Below are 26,398 nucleotides of genomic sequence, written 5' to 3'. Positions count from 1 at the left end.
AGTAAAATGTAAATGCTGAAATTGAAATGACAATTCTAATGCAATTATTTTGTATTAATGGTTCTAATTGGATGACAGTTAGCGTAAAATTTTCTATCTCCTTGTCTGTAAATAAAGAAAGCCGACATTTTGAATTGCTGAATGTATTGACATATAATTTCTACAATAATAAGCCAAAAAACTCACATGTTGCACCTAAAAATCTTCTTTTTATCAAATTTTATTACATTCTAAAGCAGCACAGAAGCCTGAAAACACCCAGTGTTTATGTTTGATGCCGGAAGCATACCTATGATGTCACCTGGTGTAGGGACCAAAGATAACATCTTTTCTCGGAATTATTTTTAATGAAGATTTTACACTGAAATAATGATGGAAATTTAATTATGAACTTGTTTTGCATTAGAATAGAGATAACTGTATTGTATTTGAAGCTTTGCGGACGTCCATCGGTAGTGTTACTGCTGCAAATACCTGTTTACCTGTCTCCAATACACGTCGCAAGGTAAACTAAATTTGCGACAGTAAAACTACTGATGGACATCCTTAAAGCTTCAAATACAATACAGTTATCTCATAATTCTTTGACATGTAAACTATTAAAAAGTTCCAAAGTCAATGCACCATGGCTGAGGAGCAAGGGTAAGATAATCTCTATGGATATGAGATGTGCTGATGCTAATAAAATTGCATTCCTAAATGAACTGACCTACTATTATCTGTTCCCCCTTAAACTAATCTATCATAAAATAACATTTAAATTAAGCAAAAGTTCAAATGGCTGTGAAATAAAGTTTTGAGCAAAAGATACCCAGGAGTGGATTTCACAAAGAAACTTACGAATAAGATTGTAAGTCATGAACAATTCAGTATACTTAAGATAAATCTTAGTCGTAAGTTTTTTTTGTGAAATCTGACAAATAACACACCTTATTTTGATTTCCAAACAAAGAATTTCCAGTACCAGTACTGCCACCAAATCCAAAGCCTGCAGTGCTAGTTGTTGCAGTTCCAAACAATGGTTTGTTAGCTTGACCAAATAATGCTCCTGCAGAACTCTGTGGCTGGGCTCCAAATAATGTTGATCCAGTTGAAGCCGGTTGTTGTTGTTGCTGCTGCTGCTGTTGTTGACCAAATGCTGAAAGTGCAAAAATTTTATAAATCAAATAAATATCACGGTTGACAACAAATGGAAGTTTTTAACGATCTAGACTGGCTATACAGCCCTTGCACGGTTGGTTCAAGGTTGATTTGAAACCTACCCAGGCCAATTTTATTTTAAAGCTGATATTTAAGATTTGCATTACAACTTCCTTTAAGAATTTTGCATTACTTAGTTAAGACAATTTTTATATTTGAAACAAATTTTAATAGTAAGCCATGCATTCAAATTAAGTATTTTCTAAAGAGTTGTACTGCAGTTTTAAGGGAAACTATATAATGTGCGTCACTAAATATTTTATTAGGTTGCCAATAAGAGTGAACAACTTATATCTTAATTCATGTATAATCCTTCATTCCCTCAATATTTAACATCATCATCCCAGAATGATTGAGTTGTTTACTGAATAGTCCCTCAATATTTAACATCAGCATCCCAGAATGATTGAGTTGTTACTGAATAGTCCCTCAATATTTAACATCAGCATCCCAGAATGATTGAGTTGTTACTGAATAGTCCCTCAATATTTAACATCAGCATCCCAGAATGATTGAGTTGTTTACTGAATAGTCCCTCAATATTTAACATCAGCATCCCAGAATGATTGAGTTGTTACTGAATAGTAGCTTGTTGTCTGTATTTCAGGATTTATCTCAAGGTGATATCTCTTACCAGATGAGATCCATGCAGTATTAAGAGTACTTACGACTTGCAGTCATTCCAAAGTTAAATCCTGTACTTTGTTGTTGGGTAGCTGTTGGTTGAGTTCCAAATAACCCTCCACTTCCTGGCTGTTTACCCTTCCGGTTAGCAGCATAATCTTCCATTCTTAATTCCTAAACATGAGAGAAAACCATTGGCATATACTTTTTATATATATATAAGTACTATCTTCAACACTATTTTAACCATACATTTATAATAATAAAGCATACAGATCAAGTTTATATGCCGTGCTTGCAAACTTTGTTTGGTAGTGTGTCCAGACATTGTAAATAAGATTAACACTTAAATTCAATGGGTAGGCGGAGTAACAGTGTGGCTTTTAGTTTTTTGTGTCAATTGGTAGCTGTCTTACTTACACATACTCCATTTCTCATGTTTTCTGAGTAAAAAATTACAACTTAATATTAAATGACAACTTTTCATGTGGTATTACTTCATAGCTGTGATGCACTGATTCCTTATGGGTAAAAGTTTAAGTCTGAATAAATGTTAAAATTACCTCTAAACTATTCATTTGGTATTTCTTCATAGCTGTGACACACCGATGCCTTATGGGTAAAAGTTTGAAGTCTGAATAAATGTTAAAATTACCTCTAAACTTTTCATTTGGTACTCCTTCATAGCTGTGACACACCGATGCCTTATGGGTAAAAGTTTAAGTCTGAATAAATGTTAAAATTACCTCTAAGCTTTTCATTTGGTACTCCTTCATAGCTGTGATGCACTGGTGTCTGGTGTTGATATTTGTTGTTTGCCCATTTTTCACCATTGTATCTGAACTGGATGGTGCATTAAATTTCAGTGTTGTTCCACTGGCAACATTTCCACCAAAGCCTGAAAAATGTCAAAGACAACTCTTAAATTAATTTCAAAATTACATCAGCTCTATTTAATTGAAAACACAAATGTGTCCATAGTAGATGGATATCACACTCGCACAATCATTATGTTCAGTGGCTGATGAGATTTGAATAAAAACTCTTATATGGCATTAAAATTAGAAAGATCATATCATAGGGAACATGTGTACCAAATTCCAAGTTTATTGGATTTAAACATCATCAACCAGGTGCTCCGCAGGGCGCAGCTTTATACGACCGCAGAGGTCGAACCCTGAACAGTTGGGGCAAGTATGGACAAAACATTCAAGCGTGATACAGCTCTGAATTTGGATTGTGATCAAATTTTTGACATTACATGGTTTTTTTTTACACAAAACAAATGTCAAGATTTTACAAATCAATTAAAGATTTCTTCTTCAAACTTTTTAAATCTAAAATTAAATAGTTGATCATGACACAGCATAGGTTTCTGACACAGAACGAATGTGGTCTAATGAACTTAAAAGTTTTTTTTTGCCTTTGAGCAATTCACTATGCTGTTGAATATTAATCCTCTCAAAAAAATGTTTGAAGAAATTTTCTTTTTATTTATGAAATCTGAAATGAGAAAAATTTAACCCCCCCCCCCCCCCCCCCCCCCCCCCCCCTTTTTTTTTCACATCCCCGTTTCTCTTTTTCCAAAACTGATATTAATTCAAATTTCTAATGGAGTTTGCAACAATAACTACTCTTTTAAATACATCATAAAATATTAAAATGTAAAATAAAGTGCTTGTTATCACTGAATGGTAAAGATTGGTTGGTAGTAAAAGTTAATATACATTGTTTATTGTATAAAACAATAAAAAAAACTTCATCAGCAACATTTTATATTGGCAAATTTCCAATGAAGTTATTTACATAAAGTTATTGGCAAATAAAAATAGAAAATGACATCATAGTCATGTCTGGCAAATGTCCAACATACATTATCTAAAAACATTTTAGATAAGATAAGGAAAAAAAGCTTCATCAGCAACATTTTATATTGGCAAATTTCCAATGAAGTCATTTACATAAAGTTATTGGCAAATAAAAATAGAAAATGACATCATAGTCATGTCTGGCAAAGTTCCAACATATATTATCAACTACTATTCTATACAAAGAAAGATAACTCCAATTGAAAATTAATTGCTATTGCACAATATTGTGCAATTAGATATTTCTTGCTATTGTGCAATACTGTGCAATTGAAAATTTCTTGCTATTGCACAATATTTCATATGGAATCCTGATTTGGACCAACTTGAAAACTGGGCCCATAATCAACCAGGTGCTCCGCAGGGCGCAGCTTTATACGACCGCAGAGGTCGAACCCTGAACAGTTGGGGCAAGTATGGACAAAACATTCAAGCGTGATACAGCTCTGAATTTGGATTGTGATCAAATTTTTGACATTACATGTTTTTTTTTTACACAAAACAAATGTCAAGATTTTACAAATCAATTAAAAATTTCTTCTTCAAACTTTTTAAATCTAAAATTAAATAGTTGACACAGCATAGGTTTCTGACACAGAATGAATGTGGTTTAATGAACTTAAAAGTTTTTTTTGCCTTTGAGCAATTCACTATGCTGTTGAATATTAATCCTCTCAAAAAAATGTTTGAAGAAATTTTCTTTTTATTTATGAAATCTGAAATGACAAAAATTAAACCCCCCCTCCTTTTTTCACATCCCCGTTTCCCTTTTTCCAAAACTGATATCAATTCAAATTTCTAATGGAGTTTGCAACAATAACTACTCTTTTAAATACATCATAAAATATTAAAATATAAAATAAAGTGCTTGTTATCACTGAATGGTAAAGATTGGTTGGTAGTAAAAGTGAATATACATTGTTTATTGTATAAAACAATAAAAAAAACTTCATCAGCAACATTTTATATTGGCAAATTTCCAATGAAGTTATTAACATAAAGTTATTGGCAAATAAAAATAGAAAATGACATCATAGTCATGTCTGGCAAATGTCCAACATACATTATCTAAAAACATTTTAGATAAGATAAGGAAAAAAAGCTTCATCAGCAACATTTTATATTGGCAAATTTCCAATGAAGTTATTTACATAAAGTTATTGGCAAATGAAAATATAAAATGACATCATAGTCATGTCTGGCAAATTTCCAACATATATTATCAACTACTATTCTATACAAAGAAAGATAACTCCAATTGAAAATTAATTGCTATTGCACAATATTGTGCAATTAGATATTTCTTGCTATTGTGCAATACTGTGCAATTGAAAATTTCTTGCTATTGCACAATACTTGATATGGAATCCTGATTTGGACCAACTTGAAAACTGGGCCCATAATCAAAAATCAAAGTACATATTTAGATAAAGCATATCAAATAAGCCCAAGAATTTAATTTTTGTTAAAATCAAACTTAGTTTAATTTTGGACCCTTTGGACCTTAATGTAGACCAATTTGAAAACTGGACCAAAAATTAAGAATCTACATACACAGTTAGATTTGGCATATCAAAGAACCCATTTATTCAATTTTTGATGAAATCAAACAAAGTTTAATTTTGGACCCCCATTTGGACCAACTTGAAAACTAGGCCAATAATTAAAAATCTAAGTACATTTTTAAATTCAGCATAACAAAGAACCCCAAGGATTCAATTTTTGTTAAAATCAAACTAAGTTTAATTTTGGACCCTTTGGACCTTAATGTAGACCAATTTGAAAACGGGACCAAAAATTAAGAATCTACATACATAGTTAGATTCGGCATATCAAAGAACCCCAATTATTCAATTTTTGATGAAATCACACAAAGTTCAATTTTGGACCCTTTGGGCCCCTTATTCCTAAACTGTTAGGACCAAAACTCCCAAAATCAAACCCAACCTTCCTTTTATGGTCATAAACCTTGTGTTTAAATTTCATAGATTTCTATTTACTTATACTAACGTTATGGTGCGAAAACCAAGAAAAATGCTTATTTGCGTCCCTTTTTGGCCCCTAATTCCTAAACTGTTGGGACCTAAACTCCCAAAATCAATACCAACCTTCCTTTTGTAGTCATTAACATTGTGTTTAAATTTCATTGATTTCTATTTACTTAAACTAAAGTTATTGTGCGAAAACCAAGAATAATGCTAATTTGGGCCCTTTTTTGGCCCCTAATGCCTAAACTGTTGAAACCAAAACTCCCAAAATCAATCCCAACCGTTCTTTTGTGGTCATAAACCTTGTGTCAAAATTTCATAGATTTCTATTAACTTAAACTAAAGTTATAGTGCGAAAACCAAGAAAATGCTTATTTGGGCCCTTTTTGGCCCCTAATTCCTAAAATGTTGGGACCAAAACTCCCAAAATCAATACCAATCTTCCTTTTGTGGTCATAAACCTTGTGTTAAAATTTCATAGATTTCCATTCACTTTTACTAAAGTTAGAGTGCGAAAACTAAAAGTATTCGGACGCAGGACGACGACGACGACGCCGCCGACGACGACATGATAGCAATATACGACGAAAATTTTTTCAAATTTTGCGGTCATATAAAAATCAAAGTACATATTTAGATAAAGCATATCAAATAAGCCCAAGAATTTAATTTTTGTTAAAATCAAACTTAGTTTAATTTTGGACCCTTTGGACCTTAATGTAGACCAATTTGAAAACTGGACCAAAAATTAAGAATCTACATACACAGTTAGATTTTGCATATCAAAGAACCCATTTATTCAATTTTTGATGAAATCAAACAAAGTTTAATTTTAGACCCCCATTTGGACCAACTTGAAAACTAGGCCAATAATTAAAAATCTAAGTACATTTTTAAATTCAGCATATCAAAGAACCCCAAGGATTCAATTTTTGTTAAAATCAAACTAAGTTTAATTTTGGACCCTTTGGACCTTAATGTAGACCAATTTGAAAACGGGACCAAAAGTTAAGAATCTACATACATAGTTAGATTCGGCATATCAAAGAACCCCAATTATTCAATTTTTGATGAAATCACACAAAGTTCAATTTTGGACCCTTTGGGCCCCTTATTCCTAAACTGTTAGGACCAAAACTCCCAAAATCAATACCAACCTTCCTTTTGTGGTCATAAACATTGTGTTTAAATTACATTGATTTCTATTTACTTAAACTAAAGTTATTGTGCGAAAACCTAGAATAATGCTTATTTGGGCCCTTTTTTGGCCCCTAATTCCTAAACTGTTGGAACCAAAACTCCCAAAATCAATCCCAACCTTTCTTTTGTGGTCATAAACCTTGTGTCAAAATTTCATAGATTTCTATTAACTTAAACTAAAGTTATAGTGCGAAAACCAAGAAAATGCTTATTTGGGCCCTTTTTGGCCCCTAATTCCTAAAATGTTGGGACCAAAACTCCCAAAATCAATACCAACCTTCCTTTTGTGGTCATAAACCTTGTGTTAAAATTTCATAGATTTCCATTCACTTTTACTAAAGTTAGAGTGCGAAAACTAAAAGTATTCGGACGCCGTACGACGACAACGACGCCGACGCCGACGTGATAGCAATATACGACGAAAAATTTTTCAAATTTTGCGGTCGTATAAAAACTACCTTGACCAAAAACTTTCACCTGAATCAGACAGACAAACTAATGGACACACAGACTAAAAATATATTGCCCCCAGGTTAGGTGGTACATAAAAAAAGTTAACACTCAATAAATAGAACAGCTTTTTTTCTTTCCAAAAATAACAAGAAACCAACATCAATATCCCAATATAATGTATCAGGGTTAGTTCGTAACTCATGGAATTGATTTAACATACAAATTATGTCAAATTAAATTCAATCAACATTGGACAATAGTCTAAACCTTACCCCTCTCTGGCCACCAGGACCAAAAACTTTCAATATTATTACCTGCACTTGTGCCAGCTTGTCCAAACAAAGATGGTGTCTGTTGTTGTTGTGTTTGACCAAATATTCCACCAGCTGGTGTACCGGTACTTGCTCCAAAGCTTGCTAATAAATATCAATAACTCATTTCAACAATTCTCAACATGCAAACACAGATTTTTGACAAATTACCTTATTTGTTCTACTTTAAATAACATTAATGATTCAGTTATCATAGTTATATGTTAAATATAAAGTTTACAATTTGTACGTTATATCTGTGTATGAACTATATTCTTCCAAGCTGAAAGCATGTTTGTAGTCAAGAGTCAATGTAAAAGTAACCATTGTAAACTGATTTCATGTAAGTTTATGCTCATTTCTTCAAATCAAATGTTCTTTATTTCAATTCAATTTTATATAATACATTCTGAAGTTCTAAATTTTACTTTTATTTTCATCAATCTAATCAATACATATATATATACAGGGTTTCCGCTGGCGGTCGCCATTTTCGCAATTTGCGAAAAAATAATAATTGTGGCGATAAAAATTCTTCATTTGCGAAAGAATTTGGCGAAAGAAATATATATAACGATTTATTTTCCTCCATCTTGTTTATTTACTTTTTTTCGATTTTCTCGGACTTTACCCGATCAGACAATACTCGGAATTCACTTTGACCTCATTAAGATTTGGACAAAAAAATCAATAATCAGCTGATTGCATTTTATAGCTATCAACAACAAAGGACTAATTAATAAAGGTGTTGATTGAATTGTTTGACAAAATGATATGGTTAAATGGCTTCCGCTAAATGTCACATACAGAATTTATTTACCACTTTGCGACGCACGTGTTTGAAGCAAACTTTTGACGTCTCCTCTCCTTTTAAAGATAGTTTAGAAAAGAAAGCTGTTGTTGTGACGAAAAATGTTCAAAAGCAAGAAAAATCTCCGATTTAAAACTTTAATTATCCTTTGACTTTAATATAGGTAATTGATTAGGGAGACTACTTTAAAGTCGTTTGAGTGACACACGTGTTTCAAGCATAGTTTTACGTCTCAACTTTTTCATTTACGATGGTCAAGAAAAGAAAACTGTCGTTATGAAGAAATCTATCCAAAAGGTTGGGAACAACCCCTCAAATGAGAGTAACCCTTCAATGTAATGACTACACATGAAATGAGGGATCAATTTCATGTGATAAAAGCTTTTGTTTTGTTGTAAAAACCACTTCTTAGTACAAAAGGGCACATCAGTATTTTTCTTTTAAAGAAACTTTCCCTGCGAACTATACTGGTATTATATAATCAAAACATATCCACTTATTTTGTTATATTCCAGGACTTATATCTGCTTTATTATTAAAAGTATAGTGGCCCCTAGTCCAAATAATTATGACGTCTGGCAAGGCTATTTTAATTTTTTACTGGAACGCCTTCCTTGCCAGGCGTCATAATTATTTGGACTCAGTAGCCCCCTCATTTAGAAAAGTTGTTTAAAATACAATGAATATTTTTCCCTTTTAAAATAGTCTGTTGTTTTAAAGTAAATTTTTAGCGTTTATTCATTAAAATGTAGACTATAAATAAGTTTGAGAGAATAATCATAGACACAATGGGGCAAAATCATCTGATTAAAGGGAGGGGAGGGGGAGGGGTAGAAAAAAGGTAAATTTTAAACGAAAATATAGTTATGTTACTTGGTGAAAAAAATAATAAAGTGGCGAAAAATATATTGTTTTGGCGAAAGAGGTGGCGAAAAAAATAATTGACCCAGGGGAAACCCTGTATATATACATGTTGTATAAGTACCAAACTATTTCCTTATGATTATATAAATATGTTTATCATGTACTTGTAGAAAATAATGGTATAATTGTACCCAATGATAAAACTTATTTGTAATTTAAAGAAATGACTGAAGTTTTTAGTGAAAATTCAAGTATGACGAAAATGCGTTCAAATGACAAAGGAACTTCAAATTGTGATCGTTTGAGAAATATTGAAATTCAAATGTGACAAATCCTGGGGGAAACAGTTTTTATCAAATGACAAAAACTGTACTCCTAGTTGATGAAATGCCGACTGACTGATTTTCCTGAGGAAAATAATTATGAGGTTTAATTAACGGATTAGTGACCCATCGGATGGCGATAAGCGGATTAGTTGAAATCACAACTTGTAACACCTGTTGCAAATTTTAATTACTTGGGGGTCATAAACTTGTCAAAAAACATACAGACAGGTAGATTTATAGGATTTTAATACGAAAATATTTTTACATTTTCAAAATTTAAGTGACGAAATTGATTTGAAATACTTTCGTCAATTTGAAAATTGTTTCGTAAATTACGAAAGTGACGAGCGATAGCAAAATCACTGATCAACTGCTTCCGGTTATTATCACATGCTTTTCTGTAATGTTATTGAAAATACACCTCAACGGTAATATGTTTTTGTATAAAACATAACAAAGTTGGAAACAAAACAAAATATGAATCAAATTTTTTTATCAAAAAATGCAAACAAATATTACACATGTTACAATAAATGCATTTTTCAAAGTTTTAAAAATAGTTTTGTCCATGTTTATTCAGTAAATCTATATAGAACTATGACAAACCTCCAAATCCTGTTGGCTTGGCACCAAATCCTGTGTTTGTAGCTGGTGTAGAGAACAGCCCTCCTGCACTTTGTTGTTGCTGTCCAAACAACCCCCCACCAGAACTACTTGCTGTTGGTGTTGCTCCAAAGGCTGTAATATTAGACACAACAGTCAATTAGTTGTTATTTTGTTGGCTGACATTTGAAAGCTGTGTACATCAAAATAATGATATCCCATAATTATGATTTGAAAGATAAACAAATCTGACTTACAGAAAATAAATGACACACACTGAAACAGATGAAGAACACGGTTTTAATACAGATGATCTTATTGTTGTGGTTCTTCATGCCTTAAAATATACATTTGCTTGTTTGTTACGTGAACCATGAATTTTATATAGCTGTTGTAAATATTGTTACAGGTCATACAGGTTTTTGTTCTCCTTTTGTTACTTGTGTAAAGATCTGTTAAGGAAGGTAATAATGTTTTCATGGTCTATCCAGCAAACTTCACTTTTAATCTTTGTAGACACTCAAGTATGTCTACTGTAATGATCATTACATGCTGTATCAAGCTAGGCTTTTGAATTGGAACCAAAATGTATGTTCAAACCTATGAGCTGACGATTAATGTCAAATTACAGCCAGTAAAAATAAAAATTTCTACATGTTACAATGAACTGACAACATTCGTGCATTATATAATTATTAATGTAATTGTATGATAAAAGTGATATTGCATGAATTACTAGTATGATAAAAGTGATATTGCATGAATTACTAGTATGATAAAAGTGATATTGCATGAATTACTAGTATGATAAAAGTGATATTGCATGAACATAATGAATATCAATGAACTGAAAACTTTCATGCATTTAATTGTATTCATCCCAAACTCTGTCTGACAGACAAAATGTCAGACAAAATATCATTCGGTCACAGAATTTTTAGGAATTTTTGGTTGAATATATTGTCGAAAAATTCATTTTTTTTTCACGGGCAGACAAACCCTTCAGCAGTTTGGCACAGACTGGTATTGTATGATAAATCTGATATTCCATGAATGTCAATGAACTGACAAATTTCATGCATTTAATTGTGTTGTATGATAAAACTGTGTTCCATGAGTTACCACTACCTGACAACATTCATGCATTAGAAATAAATGTATGATGAACAAGAATGTGTCCATAGCACTATCATTTTCTATGTTCAGTGGACCATAAAATTTGGACAAAATCTAATTCAGCATTTAAATTAGAAAGATCATATGGTAGGGAACATGTATACTAATTTTCAAGTTGATTGGACTTCAATTTCTTCAAAAACTACCTCGACCAAAAAGTTTAACTTGAAGCAGGACAGACGAATGAACTGATGCACAGACCAGAAGACATAACGCTGCTCTACTATCTTTAATAGGTGGGCATAAAAAGATATTCCATGAATTTCAAGTGTGATTGAACTGATATTCCACAAATTACAATGAACCAACAACATTCGTGCATTAGTAATCAATGACTGATAAAACTGATATTCCCTGAGTTACAATGAATTGACAACACTCATGCATTAGTAATGAATGATAAAACTGATAAAATGTTGTCTAACAAAATACCAGCACATACTGAAACCTGATGACTGTCCAAAACCTGGGTTCTGTGGCTGTGTGGCCCCAAACAATCCACCACCAGTAGAACTTGGATTCTGTTGTCCAAACAAACCCCCACCAGGTGTGGCAGCTGGGGTGGCCGCTCCAAAGACACCACCACCACCACCTGGAGTACCAAATGCAGTTCCTGTTGGCTTGGCAGAACCAAATGTTGAGTTTCCACCACCAAATCCTGCTGTTTGTCCAAAGTTATCTGAAAATAAAGATTTACAAATGCAATTTAAGCTTTATGAATAAAAGCAGATGTAGGGCATATATCAATGACTTCCATGAAACAGAAATTAAATGATATTGTAAGTGGATATTTTTTATAAAAAATAAAGTATTTTTATTTTTAACCATCATTGTTAGTCACTAATATTTAAATAAACTTCTTTATCACATATGATAGCTACAGACACTGTCATGCTCTGTTATTTGAAAGCTATATTTGGGATGATACCAATTTATAATATTTTACTCACTTGCAGTATTACCAAAGGCAAATCCTGTTGGTTTAGCTCCAAACATCCTTACTTTACTTTAAAAGCTTCTTTAAATCAACTGAAACATAAGTAAACTAAAATAATGTTCCTGTTCATTTGGATAAGGCATCTTATTTTAACTAATTTAACAACTGTATTCATCTACAAATTCAGTTTTATAACTTTATTACCCTTTATTCCTCATACAACATGTACAAGGTTAGCTTCATGAAAGTATCCATAACAAAATTGGGTCTCAAAGATTTTGCTCTAGATAACGATGCAAGCTTGAGATTCATTACATGTAACAACATCACAGTTCTTGAAATCTATGAATTCCATAAAGTTATTTGGTTTTGGCATTTATGAATAAACAAGAATGTGTCCTTAGTACACGGATACCCCACTCGCACTATCATTTTCTATGTTCAGTGGACAGTGAAATTGGGTAAAAACTTTAATTTGGAATAAAAATTAGAAATATCATATCATATCATAGGGAACATGTGTACTAAGTTTCAAGTTGATGTAACTTTAACTTCATCAAAAACTACCTTGACCAAAAACTTTAACCTGAATTTCGCACTATCATTTTCTATGTTCAGTGGACCATGAAATTGGGGTCAAAACTATAATTTGGCATTAAAATTAGAAAGATCATATCATGGGGAACATGTGTAATAAGTTTGAAGTTGATTGGACTTCAACTTCATCAAAAACTACCTTGACCAAAAACTTTAACCTTAAGCGAACGGACGCACAGACCAGAAAACATAATGCCCCTCTACTATTGTAGGTAGGGCATAAAAATGGCATGATGGGAACAATTTCAGACAGAACTATGGACAAATTTCTAGAATTCTAGTAAAATTAAAATCTATATACGGTTTCAGTCTGCGACGTTAAGCGGTAGCCCGAAGCCTGTGTCTAGTTTAAATAAGCTCGAACTAGTTAACGTACACTGCCGATAGTCTGACCGGTCTAGTGCATATCTGTGTGCACTTTTTTAATCGTTGCCGTTATATTAACGCAGAATGTCACCCAACGCTATCGATATTAATAAACTGATACTCTCTTCCTTGCAAAAATTCCGTAAACCAGTTTTGACGGTCTCCCTAATAACCGATTGTTCAAAATAAAAAAAACAACAAAGCGAAAACGGTTAGTACCACGTGTTTTGAAAATGGCAAATTTTGGTAATTATTGATTGATTTATGTTGCATAGACTTAATAAAATATAATCATAACAGAAAATAAAAAAAAACATTGAAAATTTTTGCGTCGGAAGATATTAATTCGTAACTGCCCGCTTGACATTGTGTGTATTTTAGCCGATTGGTTTTTAGGACAACTTCAGTGACTGGTTACCGTTAATTTTATGAAGAAGTGGAACCAGTTTTGTTTTCATTTCGTAAGTGTACACATCGTTTAATATACATGGCTTCACTGTTGGAAAGTGCGAGACCATGAAAGACACCAAAAAGGCCGTCTCGCAAGTCCGATCAAGTTATGGAGGCTAAAAAAAATACGAGGATAAACGGGTCCGAGAATTTAAAACTCATTGGACAGACGGTCGTCCCTGACCCTGGCTCCAGTACGAGAATCTAGTTATGTTTTGAAGCTACTGTAAGGAGCAGGGGAAAGGAGGCAAATTTGTATTTGAACAGGAGTTGTTCAGCAAATTGAAAAATAATGAAGAATAAAATTTTAACTTATTGGTTTTCTTCTTTTCTTGGTCTGCATCAGAAAGGATGATCTCTTTAACTTCCAAAGTCAAATTTGAATGAGAAATTAATTTAAACAAAATGTGATGGCAAGGGGTTTGTTTATATCTACATGTATATATTTATTTTACATGTATGTCTTAAATTCAAAGAAAAGAGTCTTAAACAGTCTTGTCAACAGTTTTGAGAAGGGTTTTTTTTTAGGAAAGAAGAATTTTTTATATTACTTGGAGAAAAAACTCTATATTTTTAAAAAGTTATATTCACTTCCAGATACAATCAAAGAGCTGAAAGCTCTGAAGAAAAATGACGCCACTGTCTCTAATATTGGGATAGTTTTTATGCAAGTCTTGATTTTCACATACCTTAATTAGTTTAACAATGCAACATGTCTCGTAAGCATATAATTGATACTTGTATATGTGTGTGTGTGAAGTGAAGGTGACAACTGGCTGGTTTTTTTTTAAGATAAATAAATAGGTCAAGACTACCTGAATTTGTACAAATAAATACCGTAGAAAGGCTTGTATATTTCTCACTGGTACAGTCTGAATCCGGGTCCGTTCGCGCCCCATTCACGTTTGCGCCCACTCATGTTCGCCCCCTTTCACTTTCACACCCTACATGTTCGCACCCAATCTTAATTGGTTTTGTGTTTAATAACTCTGTAAGCAAGTGTTTTCTTATAAGTATAATTGTTGTCATTGTCTCAAAATAAAGTGATGAATAAATCTTAATCATGTTTTGGATAGGGTATTGTTAAAAATAATAATAATCCTTTCTAAATAAAGTGGTATTTTGTCAACGTTTTATTTTGTGTTGAATAACTCTTAATCATGTTTTGGTTAATGTATTGCTATAACTTTGTTTCATTGACTTGTTTCAAAATGAAGTGAGATTCTGACTATGTTTTTTTCTGTGTGTTGTATAAATTTTATCATGTTTTGGTTATAATAGTGGATTGCTATATTTTGGTTCCTATATTTTATTGCTTCGTTGTTTCAGATCAAAGGGACCAAGCTGTTAAAAACAATTATCTTTTGTGTTTTTCCTTTAAAATCTTCAATGTTTTACTCATACCAAGCTATAAATACATTCAGTATTTACACCAAAGCAATTTAAAACAACAATCATGATTTTCCAATTATTCAACTTGAATTTGAATTAAAATTGGGCGCGAATGAGTAGAGTGCGAACGGACCTTGGGCGCGAACAGACCTGATACCACAGTCTGAACCCCCTTCTCCCACAAAATATTAAGTAAATAATCTTTTTGTTACTGTTATCAAAGGTCTAATGAAACTCAGGTAATTTCAAACATTTGTCAAAGAATTCTAGTCAAACCAGCACCTGGTTAAATTGGCACCTGGACAAATCAGCACCTGGTTAAATCGACACCTGATATAGTCAATTCGTCACCCATGTTAAATATATATTTTTAACAGTATTTTAAGCAAAAAGAGTAAAAATAAGAAAGGGGTTGCCAGAATTTTTTCAGTATTTAAGCAAAAAGAGTTAAATACTAACTTTCACATTTTTGGGTGTTCATGTACATTTTGTATATATATTTATTTTTCTCAACTAAATGACTTTTTTGGTGTATTTTTAATGTAATATATATGAGTAGTCCAAATAATTATTACGTCTGGCAAGGCTTTTTAAATTTTATTCTGGGACACCTTCCTATGACCGCAAGGCTATGTTAATTATTTTCTGGGACGCCTTCCTACGAACGTCGTAGGAAGGCGTCCTAGAAAAAAAATAAAATATCCTTGCCAGACGTCATAATTATTTGGACTAATACATGAGATATTGGATATTTTTATGCATTATTTTAACCAGTTGAGCATTTTACGGGATTTTTGGTTTAATGCTGTTTAAACTTTACTGAAAAAAAAACACCTTAAATTTGCTAATTATTTGGCATGAAAGTTTGATTTATTGAAAGGGACTCATAGTTTTCCATTTTATTTTAATAATTGTCTAATTGTTAGAACAACAGTTGGGTAAGGGCTTCGTTGTTTACCTTTATACACAACAACATATTCACTTTGGTTTCCTTGTTTACCTAAATACACAACAACATATTCACTATGTACTTGGTAACAGTTATTAATTAATTGAATAGAAAATATTATAACAAATATTATTGGATGCTGAATTGACGTCAAATAGGTGCCGATTTGACTAGATGCCAATTTAACCAGGTGCTGACTTGACTTGTACGTTTCAATTCCTCTGCGATCGTTTGCGGTATTTTCTTGAGAAAACCTATTTTCCATCATCAAAGAGAAGAAGAAACTGTTTGAAAATGATTCTGGAACGCTTCATGATTGTAAAAATAAGTTTAATTCACTCAAATAACAATTTTGAAACTTGCGATGTTTAAACAGGAAGTTTCAAAAGCACGTGTAAAAGAAGAAATTAACCGGTGAGAGTGGAAATCCGTACATGACAGATATATCACTATAGTACGACTTTGAAAGTAAAACAGTTCCATCCTTTTGTAAAACAGTCTTTAATATACCTATCACATTAATGTTTGAAGGGTCTTAAGCTTATTCAAACCATATAAGTCGGTATGAAACACCAAAACGGAATGACCAATAACCGATTACGTTTTGTAGTTTACAAATTCTAAACTGGTTCCCGTCAAACTACAACACTTTGTTCGAGTGTAGTGGAATACAAGCAGAAACCAGTTAGTTTGTATAGTAAATATGAAACCGAGTGTAAACTGGTTCCTGGCTGCTAACTACACAATGATCATGCATAATGATAACACAAGCAGATTCCAGTTTGTATGGAAAATAGTAAATACGAAGCAAACGCGGTAGGCAGAGAAATGTAATTGAAGTTCAGGTCGGCAGTAATGGAACAATGACTGCGTCATTTTCCAAAAATGTAACCTCAGAATGCAGGATTTTACATCTAATATTCCAAAATTTTCTGGGGGGGGAGGGCATGCCCCCAAACCCCCCTAGCTAGTTCGGATCACTTCGTGATCCTCACCAGTGACACAAATTTCATTCGGTCCAGTACATTTAAATTCGGGCTAGTGCTTCTAATAGTTTTTGGCACATACTGCGGTTTGATAAAAAACAATGTCAAATGTTCCAAAATCCTTATCATTTTTACATTTATTTCATTAGATGCCAATTCCAAATAAAGCTTAAGTTACCAAATTCGTTAATGGTTCAGTTAATGAATTCGGAGATTTCCAGATCAACAACAGTCAGGCCAAAATAAAAAGATTGTATGTTTGCCCAAACGCGACCGACCCAAAATAAACCTGCCGACTCAAATTCTTTTTTTGACGTTTTTTAGAAGATTTTTTTTTTGCGGATTCTTTTCGTGTCCGCTCCGTCATAGTATAAAACTTAATGTTTGTCGTCTTTGCATTTGAAAGTTACTGTGAATAAGATTAAAAGAAAGCGCATAAGAGACGCAGTTAATCAATATTCGATATTCTCTGTTTTTATCTTCTGATTTAACGAACGTAAAGAAGTGAAACATGTGAAGTGGCACAGTTTTTTTTACGCTGTAGTTGTCTGTACTACCAAACCCTTACCTATATGCTCAATGTTAATTTCATCGTGTAATCGAATATCTGATAAGAATATTCAGGTAGATTTGTTCAAAACCATGTGCAATCGAATATTTTCAATGTTACTTCGACAGGAAATGGATCCGGAAGTTGCGAATTTACAATCTTGCAAAAAGATTTTGTTTTTACTGAATAAAAAGGAATTACTTCTTGAAAAATTGTTGTCTTTAATTTAGTAAGTCCAATCTACCTATAGAATCACATGAGTGAACAGATGATCACATGATGCAAATCAGAACGAGGTTGATCCTTTGTAATGCAAAGTTAGACTATTTATTTAGGAGACAAAAAATTAAAATTTCGTATATGTTAGTGTTTGGATAGTCAGGAATTGTTCGTAGTTTGAAAGTTTTACTATAGTGATGTTATTCATAATTTTCATTTGACATGAAATTATGTTTGTAAACAATTTTCTTTGTTAATGTGTTTGCGCTGATAGAGAGGGCACGTGTGTTTAGGAAATTCCGAACAATGGCAGAGGAATTTATTATTTTGGATCCAGTGGTGGAAAACTGCAATGTTTTCCAAGACCAGGCAATAGTGGTGAAGGATGATGGTTCTCTTCAGTTGATTCATACTGGCGCTCCATCATCTTCACAGCCTACCCGTTTACATTCTGTTCCGAAGCGAGCGACAGTAACTGTTGATAAAAACAAAAAGGGGGCGGAGCCTAATTATGTACCCTTTACCGCATGTGTCGAAGTTAATCAACAGAGACCGGATTTGTTAGCTCAATACAATGAGCAATTGATTAACAATCAAAAACTTTATTTTGAACAGCAGAAAGCAATTAATGAGCTTACCAAGTCCGTAATTGAAATTAAAAATGCGGTTCTTCACAAAACAGCTGATTCAATTGGGCCTTGTGCGCCGACGCAGTTGAGAAACAATAGACGGGGCAAATCTCCGAATACTTTTTATGACAGTGTCTCGGAGGAGGAATCGGAACGGGATTATGAGTCTTCCCAGGAAGATGAGGAGGATCATGTGGCGGAGGAACCACCTCAAAAAAGAATAAAAGTTACGACGAGTATGTCCAAAATGGAAAAAATGAAAAAAGTTGAGAACATTTTGTCCAAGAAACCAAGATTAGGATCGCCGGTACACGATGAGATAGCAAAAATTGTTAATCAAGGGGCGGAGTCTGCCGTAGATCATAAAAATAAAGAAGTTCAGGAATTAGTGGATAAATTTGTTCGGCCAGAGAATTGTGAATTTCTAGAGGTTCCTAAAGTGAACAAAGTGCTGTGGAGTTCTAAGGAAACATCTAAACGTCTGAAAGATAATGACAGATCCTTGCAAAGAACCCAGGGGTATCTTGTTAAAGGGATGATACCGGTTGTTCAGCTAATGGAAAAGTCTTTGAAAAGCTCATCGGAAGAATCGGAAGAAACGTTTGAACTATCCCTGGACTCCCTTAATTTGTTGTTGTATGCTCATAGAGATCTGTCTAGTCAAAGAAGGAAGTTGCTAACGCCAGCTTTAGACAAAAAATATTTAGCCCTGAGCCACGAAGATGAGAAAATTTCGCCGAACTATTTATTTGGGGACAGAGAAAATCTGGAACAACGGATGAAAGAAATAGACGATAGTACTAAACTGGGCAATAAAATGAAAGTTAAAAGTACATGGAACAGGGATAAGGCACATGTTCCTGAAGTTAAGGACACTTATTCTCGGAATGATAATTTTAAGTCTGACAATGCCAATGGAAGTTTCAAAGGGAAAAGTGGTTTTAAAAACAATTTTTTAGCCAAAAAGGCCCAGATTCGACGAGAGCAGAAGAAACCCTACAACAAGAAAGGAAAGGGGAATCTGGGTCATTAGAAATGGACACAGTAAGTAATAGTAATGTAAGTACATGTACATTATTAATTCTTAATTGTCTGCATAATACTACTGACAACTTTGTTGCGGGGAAAATATCTCAGTATAGTGAGACATGGAAAACAATTACAAGTGATAGAAACCTCTTGAATATTGTATGTCAAGGTTATCACTTGGAATTTGAATGTGAACCATGTGGTACATGTTCACGGAAAGAAATTAAATTTAATGAAAGTGAACAAATAGTTATCGACAATCTGTTAACAAAATTTTTACACAAAAAGGTTATTGAACCTGTAATTCATCAGTATGGGGAAGTATTATCTAGTATTTTTATTAGGCCTAAAGCTGATGGATCATTTAGATTAATATTAAATTTAAGTAATCTGAATGAGCATTTGGAATATAAACATTTCAAGATGGAAACTTTCAAGTCAGCATTAGAATTAGTAAAAAATAAAAATTTCTTTGCAAAGTTGGATATAAAAGATGCATATTACAGCTTAGGAATAAAAAAGGAAGATAGCAAATTTTTGAGATTTACTTGGAAAGGTCAATTGTATCAGTTTACAGCTATGCCTAATGGTTTATCACCAGCTCCTCGCATTTTCACAAAGTTGTTAAAACCTGTGTTATCTTCTTTAAGGAAAGAAGGATATGTTAATTGTGCGTATATTGATGACATTTTATTGGTAGGGGATACTTATGAGGAATGTCTAAATAATGTTCAAGAAACAATGAAATTGTTTGATAGCCTTGGATTTACTATACATAAAGAAAAATCAGTTGTTGTGCCTGCTCAAAACATTGAATTTTTAGGATTCAGTATAGATTCTGTGAGCATGGTAGTGAAATTAGCACCAAAGAAAGTTGCAAATATTGTGGAATTATGCAGAACTTTGTTAAGGAAGTGTTTTGTTACCATACGTGAATTTGCGCAGTTAATTGGAAAATTGGTTGCTAGTGAACATGGTGTCTTATATGCACCAGTTTTTTACAAAACTTTAGAAATACAAAAGGATGTTGAATTAAAATTGAATAAAGGAAATTTTGATGCTAAAATTATATTATCAAATGAGAGTAAACAATGTATAAACTGGTGGATTGAAAACATTCATAATAGTTATAAACCAATTGTTTTTAAGCCACCAGATAGAAAAATTGAATCTGACAGTAGTATGTTAGGATATGGAGCTCTTGATGTAACAAATAATCTTACATTATCAGGTGTTTGGAGTTTGAGTGAACGTAATAAACATATAAATTTTTTGGAACTGAAAGCAGCTTTTCTTGCATTAAAAGCCTTTTGTTGCAGAACTTGTAATGAACATGTACAATTATTTCTTGATAATACAACTGCTATTAAGTATTTGAATAAAATGGGAGGAAGAAAAGAAGAGTTAAATAATTTAGCTAAAGAGATATGGTTGTGGTGTATACATAGACAAATTTGGCTTAGTGTTTTTCATATCCCAGGGAAGTTAAATATAAAAGCAGATGCGTTAAGCAGACACAAGTCTAATTCAGATATGGAATGGATGATTATTGATAGTATTTTTGAGTGTATAATGAATAAACTTGGTCCATGTGACATTGATTTATTTGCATCAAAACATAACAATAGATTAGAACAATATGTATCCTTTGGCCCGGATGTGAAGGCTTTGGCTGTTAATGCATTCTCTTTAACTTGGAATACATTTTATGCATATATATTCCCTCCTTTCAGTGTGATCAGTGCAGTGTTACAGAAAATTTGTCAGGAAAAAGCAACCGCATTAGTCATAGCACCTTTATTTTCAACACAGCCTTGGTTTCCGCAGCTACTACAAATGATTTGCGATCAACCATATATTTTGCCAAAAGTGGAAACGATTCTGATGAATCCCAAAACAAATCAAACTCATCCTTTGAAAAACATGAGATTGGCGGCTTTCAAGATCTCAGGAATAAAATGTGTGAGGGAGGAGTATCAGCAGAGGCTGCCGACATCATCATCAATTCCTGGAGAGATTCTACCAAAAAACAGTATGGGACATATATCAAAAAGTGGCTGCTTTTTTGTGACAAAGAAAAAACGGATCGATTTGATCCATCTGTAAATAGTGTATTAAAATTTTTGTTAGAATTGCATCTAAACGGCTTAGGATATAGTGCTGTTAATACTGCTAAATCAGCAGTATCTAGTTTTGTTTATCTTATTACTAATGTGCAAATTGGAAAACATTTTCATGTTAAACAATTTATGAAGGGAATATTTAATAAGAAACCTGTTTTACCTAGGTATAATTGTACCTGGAATGTGGAAATGGTGCTAAGTCTTTTAAAGACTTGGAACAAAGATATTACATTAAAAAACATAACATTTAAATTGGCTATGTTATTAGCTTTGACAACAGGTCAGAGAATGCAGAGTATTTTCTTAATAGATATTAGGAATTTGGAACTTGATACATACTCAGTTAAAATTAGATATGGAGACTTGCTTAAGCAAACTAGACCTGGATATCAGTTACCAGAGATATTTATAGAAGCATTTAAGCCAGATTATAGGATTTGCGTGGTTCATACATTACATGAATATTTAGAACGCACAAATAAATTAAGATTAAATAACACTCAATTGTTTTTGAGTTTCCAAAAACCGTATAAACCTGTAAAAAAGGGTACCATTGCTAAGTGGATTAAACAAGTTTTAATTATGGCTGGAATAGATATGACAATCTTTACACCTCATAGTACTAGAGGAGCTGCTACTTCCTATGTTAGTGGTCGAATTCCTATAGCTACAATTCTTCGCACAGCTGGATGGAGGAAAGATAGTGTGTTTCGAAAATTTTATCAAAGACCAATTACTAATGACAGCTCCTTCAGTTATGAAATCTTATTGGCCAAGAGAAAATAAGATAGTTTGTGTATATAAGGATGTATATAATTCCGAAATTTAGAATTAGTAGAGTTTCCAAGTAGTGGAATATGTAGTGTTTTTAGTATAACTGTTGCTACTTTACATAGATTTTTACTGAAAGTGCAGAACTGAACTCTAAAGACTCATGTGATTCTATAGGTAGATTGGACTTACTAAATTAACAAATTAAACAAAACTTACCTAAGTTGTAGTTTGATGTTAATTTGGTAAGGTCCAATCTACAAGAATCACATGCCCGCCCGAGTTGTGATTTGTGCCCACCCTCATTATGGAAGTTTCAGTTCCTGACTTTCTCCACTCTGAAGTCTGATTTGCATCATGTGATCATCTGTTCACTCATGTGATTCTGGTAGATTGGACCTTACCAAATTAACATCAAACTACAACTTAGGTAAGTTTTGTTTAATTTGTTAATTATAATCTTCCTTTATCATGTGAATTAGATGCCCTTTTATTCAAATAGTTCAAATTTACAAGTCTCAGTTGACAAGATCAGTACTTGCTGTTTGGGAGAATTTGATTAAACTATAATTGCTCATAGAATCAGAAATAGAATCTTAACTGAATGTAACTCTTTCTAAATAATTTAGTGCAATGTAAATCCCCTTTGACAAGAAACATCTGGCTTTTTACAGAAATATTTTTTTCACATGTGCAAAAACACATGTTATGGTTGGATTTTTATACAAATTTGTGAGGAAGCCTCTAGAACCATGACCTACAAATAAATAGTCTTCAGAAAACGTTAACTTTATGCAATTATATTTTATCAATAATGATTTAATATTTAAAAAAATTTAAACTTGATTATTTAAAGAAATAAAATTATAACAAATACCTTTCTACAGAACATGTTTTGATCTATTTATAGCCAAATTAGTTTACCTGTGTGATAATGTAAAAATATAAATTTGTTTTCAAAACATAAAAAGACAGAAACTATGGATGGTAGATAATAATTCATATAAAATATTTTAGGACATTTAATCTATTTTAAAAGATATAGGATTTAAAAACTGCAAACAAATTAAATCATTACATAGTCAGCTGATATTTTTTTTACACAAACATCTTGTTGATGTAACTGTTGAAAATCACTTCATAAATCCACCAGCCCTTTCACACATGTAGCAATTGTCAGGGTTATAAACATCTCAGGATAAAAATCATAAAGTAGACTAATTTATTTATAGAGGTTTTAAATTCATGGCTTTTGGTTGACTCTACAAAGGTTTCACGAAAAAAACAGATGTACTGTTTCAAGATCTTTTAATATTTTCATGCAAATTCTGAAGAAAAAAAAAAAGAATTTGCCTACCTACCTACCCACACCCAGTCATCATGGGTCGGGTTTGGGAAAACTGAAATATTTTTAATTGCGGCCCTGTGAAAACAAATATTCTGGATTTTATGGAGAATATTACCAAGTTATCATGTGCAAATGATAACCATGAAAGCATGATAAGTTAGATAACTAGATCTAAACAGATGCAATTTTTAATATTTTGGTTTAGCAATTGTTAGGGTTATAAACATCTCAGGATATAAATCATAAAGTAAACTAATTTTTTTATAGAGGTTTTAAATTCATGGCTTTTGGTTGACTCTACAAAGGTTTGACGGGAAAAAAAGATGTACTGTTTTAAGATCTTTTATATTTTCATGCAAATTCTGAAAAAAAAAAAAGAATTTGCCTACCTACCTACCCACACCCAGTCATCTTGGGTCAGGTTTGGGCAAACTGAAATATTTTTAATTGTGGCCTCATATCAATTTTTTGATTACATCCTTGATGAATATTGAAGAGTGGCAAAGCCTAACCCCTTGCGAAACAGAAACAAAAACTTGTCCTCACATATGTTACTACCCAGAAGGAGTTTAATTTACAGAAAATTTAGTATATGATATCCCTATCAAAACAGAAAAGTGTTTTTTAGAAATGAAGTAAACACATTTGACTGAAGATTTCAAGTTAATTCAGTTGTTTTTTATACGCTGCGCAACACATCAGTTGTGTGATTAAGATGAACCGTGATGGTAACTGAAGGTAAATATGGTCCTCAACAAGTATTATTCTTTAAATTTTTTGAATGTTGGTAGACTTGTTGTGTAGTTTGAGACTTAAGCGAAGTACCAATAAAGATGCACATATTGGTTTAATTTAGAATGAACAATAGAAAGTTGAGTTATATATGCTGAGTTACAAACTGTCACAGTAACATGGATAATTTGGTGGTACATGAAGTGATTTTAGATTTTAGTATATGCCACAGTGCATGAACTTTTAAAGTAATATACATTGATTAGTGTATAATTGACATAATAACATGTGTGCCTTAAATGGAGTACAAATGTATATAGTATGGTGATGGAACAGTTTCCTGCACTTGTACAAAAGTGATTTGGCATTAAGTTATTTTAATAACATTCAAGTTTTATGTTTTAATTGAGCACCCAGCTGGGATCGCAGTCTTAGCTCATTTTGGATAAGACCAACTGCCGTTGCGTTGTAAATTGGTGGTGGGTACGCCAGGCTGTTTATATGGGGACGGAGTCCCCAATAACAGTAGAAAATTCAATAAAAAAAAAATACGGGAAAATTTCCCGAATTTTTCATTGTACTTATGAACTCAAAATCGTTCATTTTTTTTTGGTCGTATTTTGAAATCCCGGACCTGCGCAGAAATGTACAATGTACTTCCTTTTTCCGGTCTCGTTTGTATGAAACTTTGAGTAAAATATATAGTTATTAGTCTAGTATAAAATAGGAAGGAACGTGCAATACCAATTTTATTTTTAATAATTCCTTAATATGAAAAAACGTTACCTGATGATAGCGTTTCTTTGTTTACATTGCATATGACGCAGTGTTCCAGCTAGGCCGTTTTCAGAGGGCGCGGCGCCCGCCTTTTTCCGAGTGGCGCCCTGTGCCCTTTTTACAGTTTCCAGGGCGCCCTGCCTTTTTTGAAGATCGATTGCATATTAATTTGCATATTGATATGATACGCTAATTACTAAATTTTACCTGGGAAACAAGAATATGCCTTGAAAGCATTTTTTTCCTTGATTGAAAACTTCTGATATTAACTCTAATTTCATATAAGTTTACCAAATATTTTAACATAAATAAATTCAAATGCAGAAAACATTTAGTTCCAATTTGACCTTGATGGCAGAGGCGGATTTAGGGGGGGCCAGGGGGCCCGGGCCCCCCTTTTTGGGAAAAAATTTGGTTGCTTATTTAGGGAATCACTGAAGCGTGACTGGAGCGGGCCCCCCTTTTAGGTCAGTCAGTGGGCCCCCACTTATGAAAATTTCTGGATCCGCCACTGGATGGTCGACATAAATATATGAGCCCACTTAATTCAAAATGGAAGTTAAAACCAGATTTCATTTATTTATTAATTGAATAAATTTTGGTCTATAAATTCGTGTATAATATGTGCATTCTAATTTTTATTCTTTATTAACTTTGAGCCTTACGGCTCATCAGTATAAACAAGTACATGTACAGTGTATACATATGGCATAATATTACAAACAATATGCATAGTAAATAATAGGTGACGTCAGAAGTATCATTATATCACAAAATATCTTTTATTACAATAAACTGTTTCTTAATTTAAAGAGAAATGTATATACTTTCCTAAGTTACAAAGCTGTTTTGTGTTTTCACCTGACAATAATTCTATTAATTATTAATTAGATCAAGGATTTGTATAGTAAGATTTTTACTATACAAATCCTTGATTAGATCAAGATTAAAAACTTTTCAAACAAATAATGACAATCAGCCACTTTTAACTTTATCGTTATAGTTATTAAGACAATACAATTTTAATACCCAAGCTCACCTATTGTTTGTTAAAAAAAATGGAAGTTGTGATTAACACCTGTAAAAACATTAATGGATGTGTCAATTATGTCCCAACAG

At 32.7% G+C, this 26,398-nt stretch overlaps 2 protein-coding genes across 11 annotated transcripts in view; one reads left to right on the top strand and one right to left on the bottom strand.

Moving 5' to 3' along the window:
* Window positions 1-26,398, bottom strand: part of LOC139484715 (nuclear pore complex protein Nup98-Nup96-like) — a 75,275-nt gene that overhangs the window by 38,301 nt on the left and 10,576 nt on the right. For 5 of the 10 annotated variants that reach the window (XM_071268593.1, XM_071268595.1, XM_071268591.1 and 2 more), the window contains exons 2-8: window positions 12,375-12,453; window positions 11,867-12,103; window positions 10,252-10,383; window positions 7,648-7,749; window positions 2,571-2,722; window positions 1,869-1,998; window positions 930-1,138 (exon numbers count right to left, since the gene is read on the bottom strand). In XM_071268593.1, coding sequence (XP_071124694.1) covers window positions 930-1,138; window positions 1,869-1,998; window positions 2,571-2,722; window positions 7,648-7,749; window positions 10,252-10,383; window positions 11,867-12,103; window positions 12,375-12,420 — 1,008 coding nt within the window. In that variant the 5' untranslated portion in view covers window positions 12,421-12,453. Of the gene's footprint in view, window positions 1-929; window positions 1,139-1,868; window positions 1,999-2,479; window positions 2,522-2,570; window positions 2,723-7,647; window positions 7,750-10,251; window positions 10,384-11,866; window positions 12,104-12,374; window positions 12,454-26,398 lie in introns of those variants that run through there. The other 5 variants (XM_071268597.1, XM_071268599.1, XM_071268596.1 and 2 more) reach the window with 2 other exon arrangements.
* On the top strand, window positions 19,535-22,437 carry LOC139486713 (uncharacterized). The gene is made up of 2 exons (XM_071271636.1): window positions 19,535-21,169; window positions 21,262-22,437. Exons 1-2 carry the CDS (start codon window positions 19,535-19,537, stop codon window positions 22,435-22,437), a joined length of 2,811 nt encoding a protein of 936 aa, XP_071127737.1.

The sequence above is a fragment of the Mytilus edulis genome, chromosome 8 (genome assembly GCF_963676685.1).
Source record: "Mytilus edulis chromosome 8, xbMytEdul2.2, whole genome shotgun sequence".
NCBI classification, from domain to species: domain Eukaryota; kingdom Metazoa; phylum Mollusca; class Bivalvia; order Mytilida; family Mytilidae; genus Mytilus; species Mytilus edulis.
This window is presented reverse-complemented; position numbering and strand designations above follow the sequence as displayed.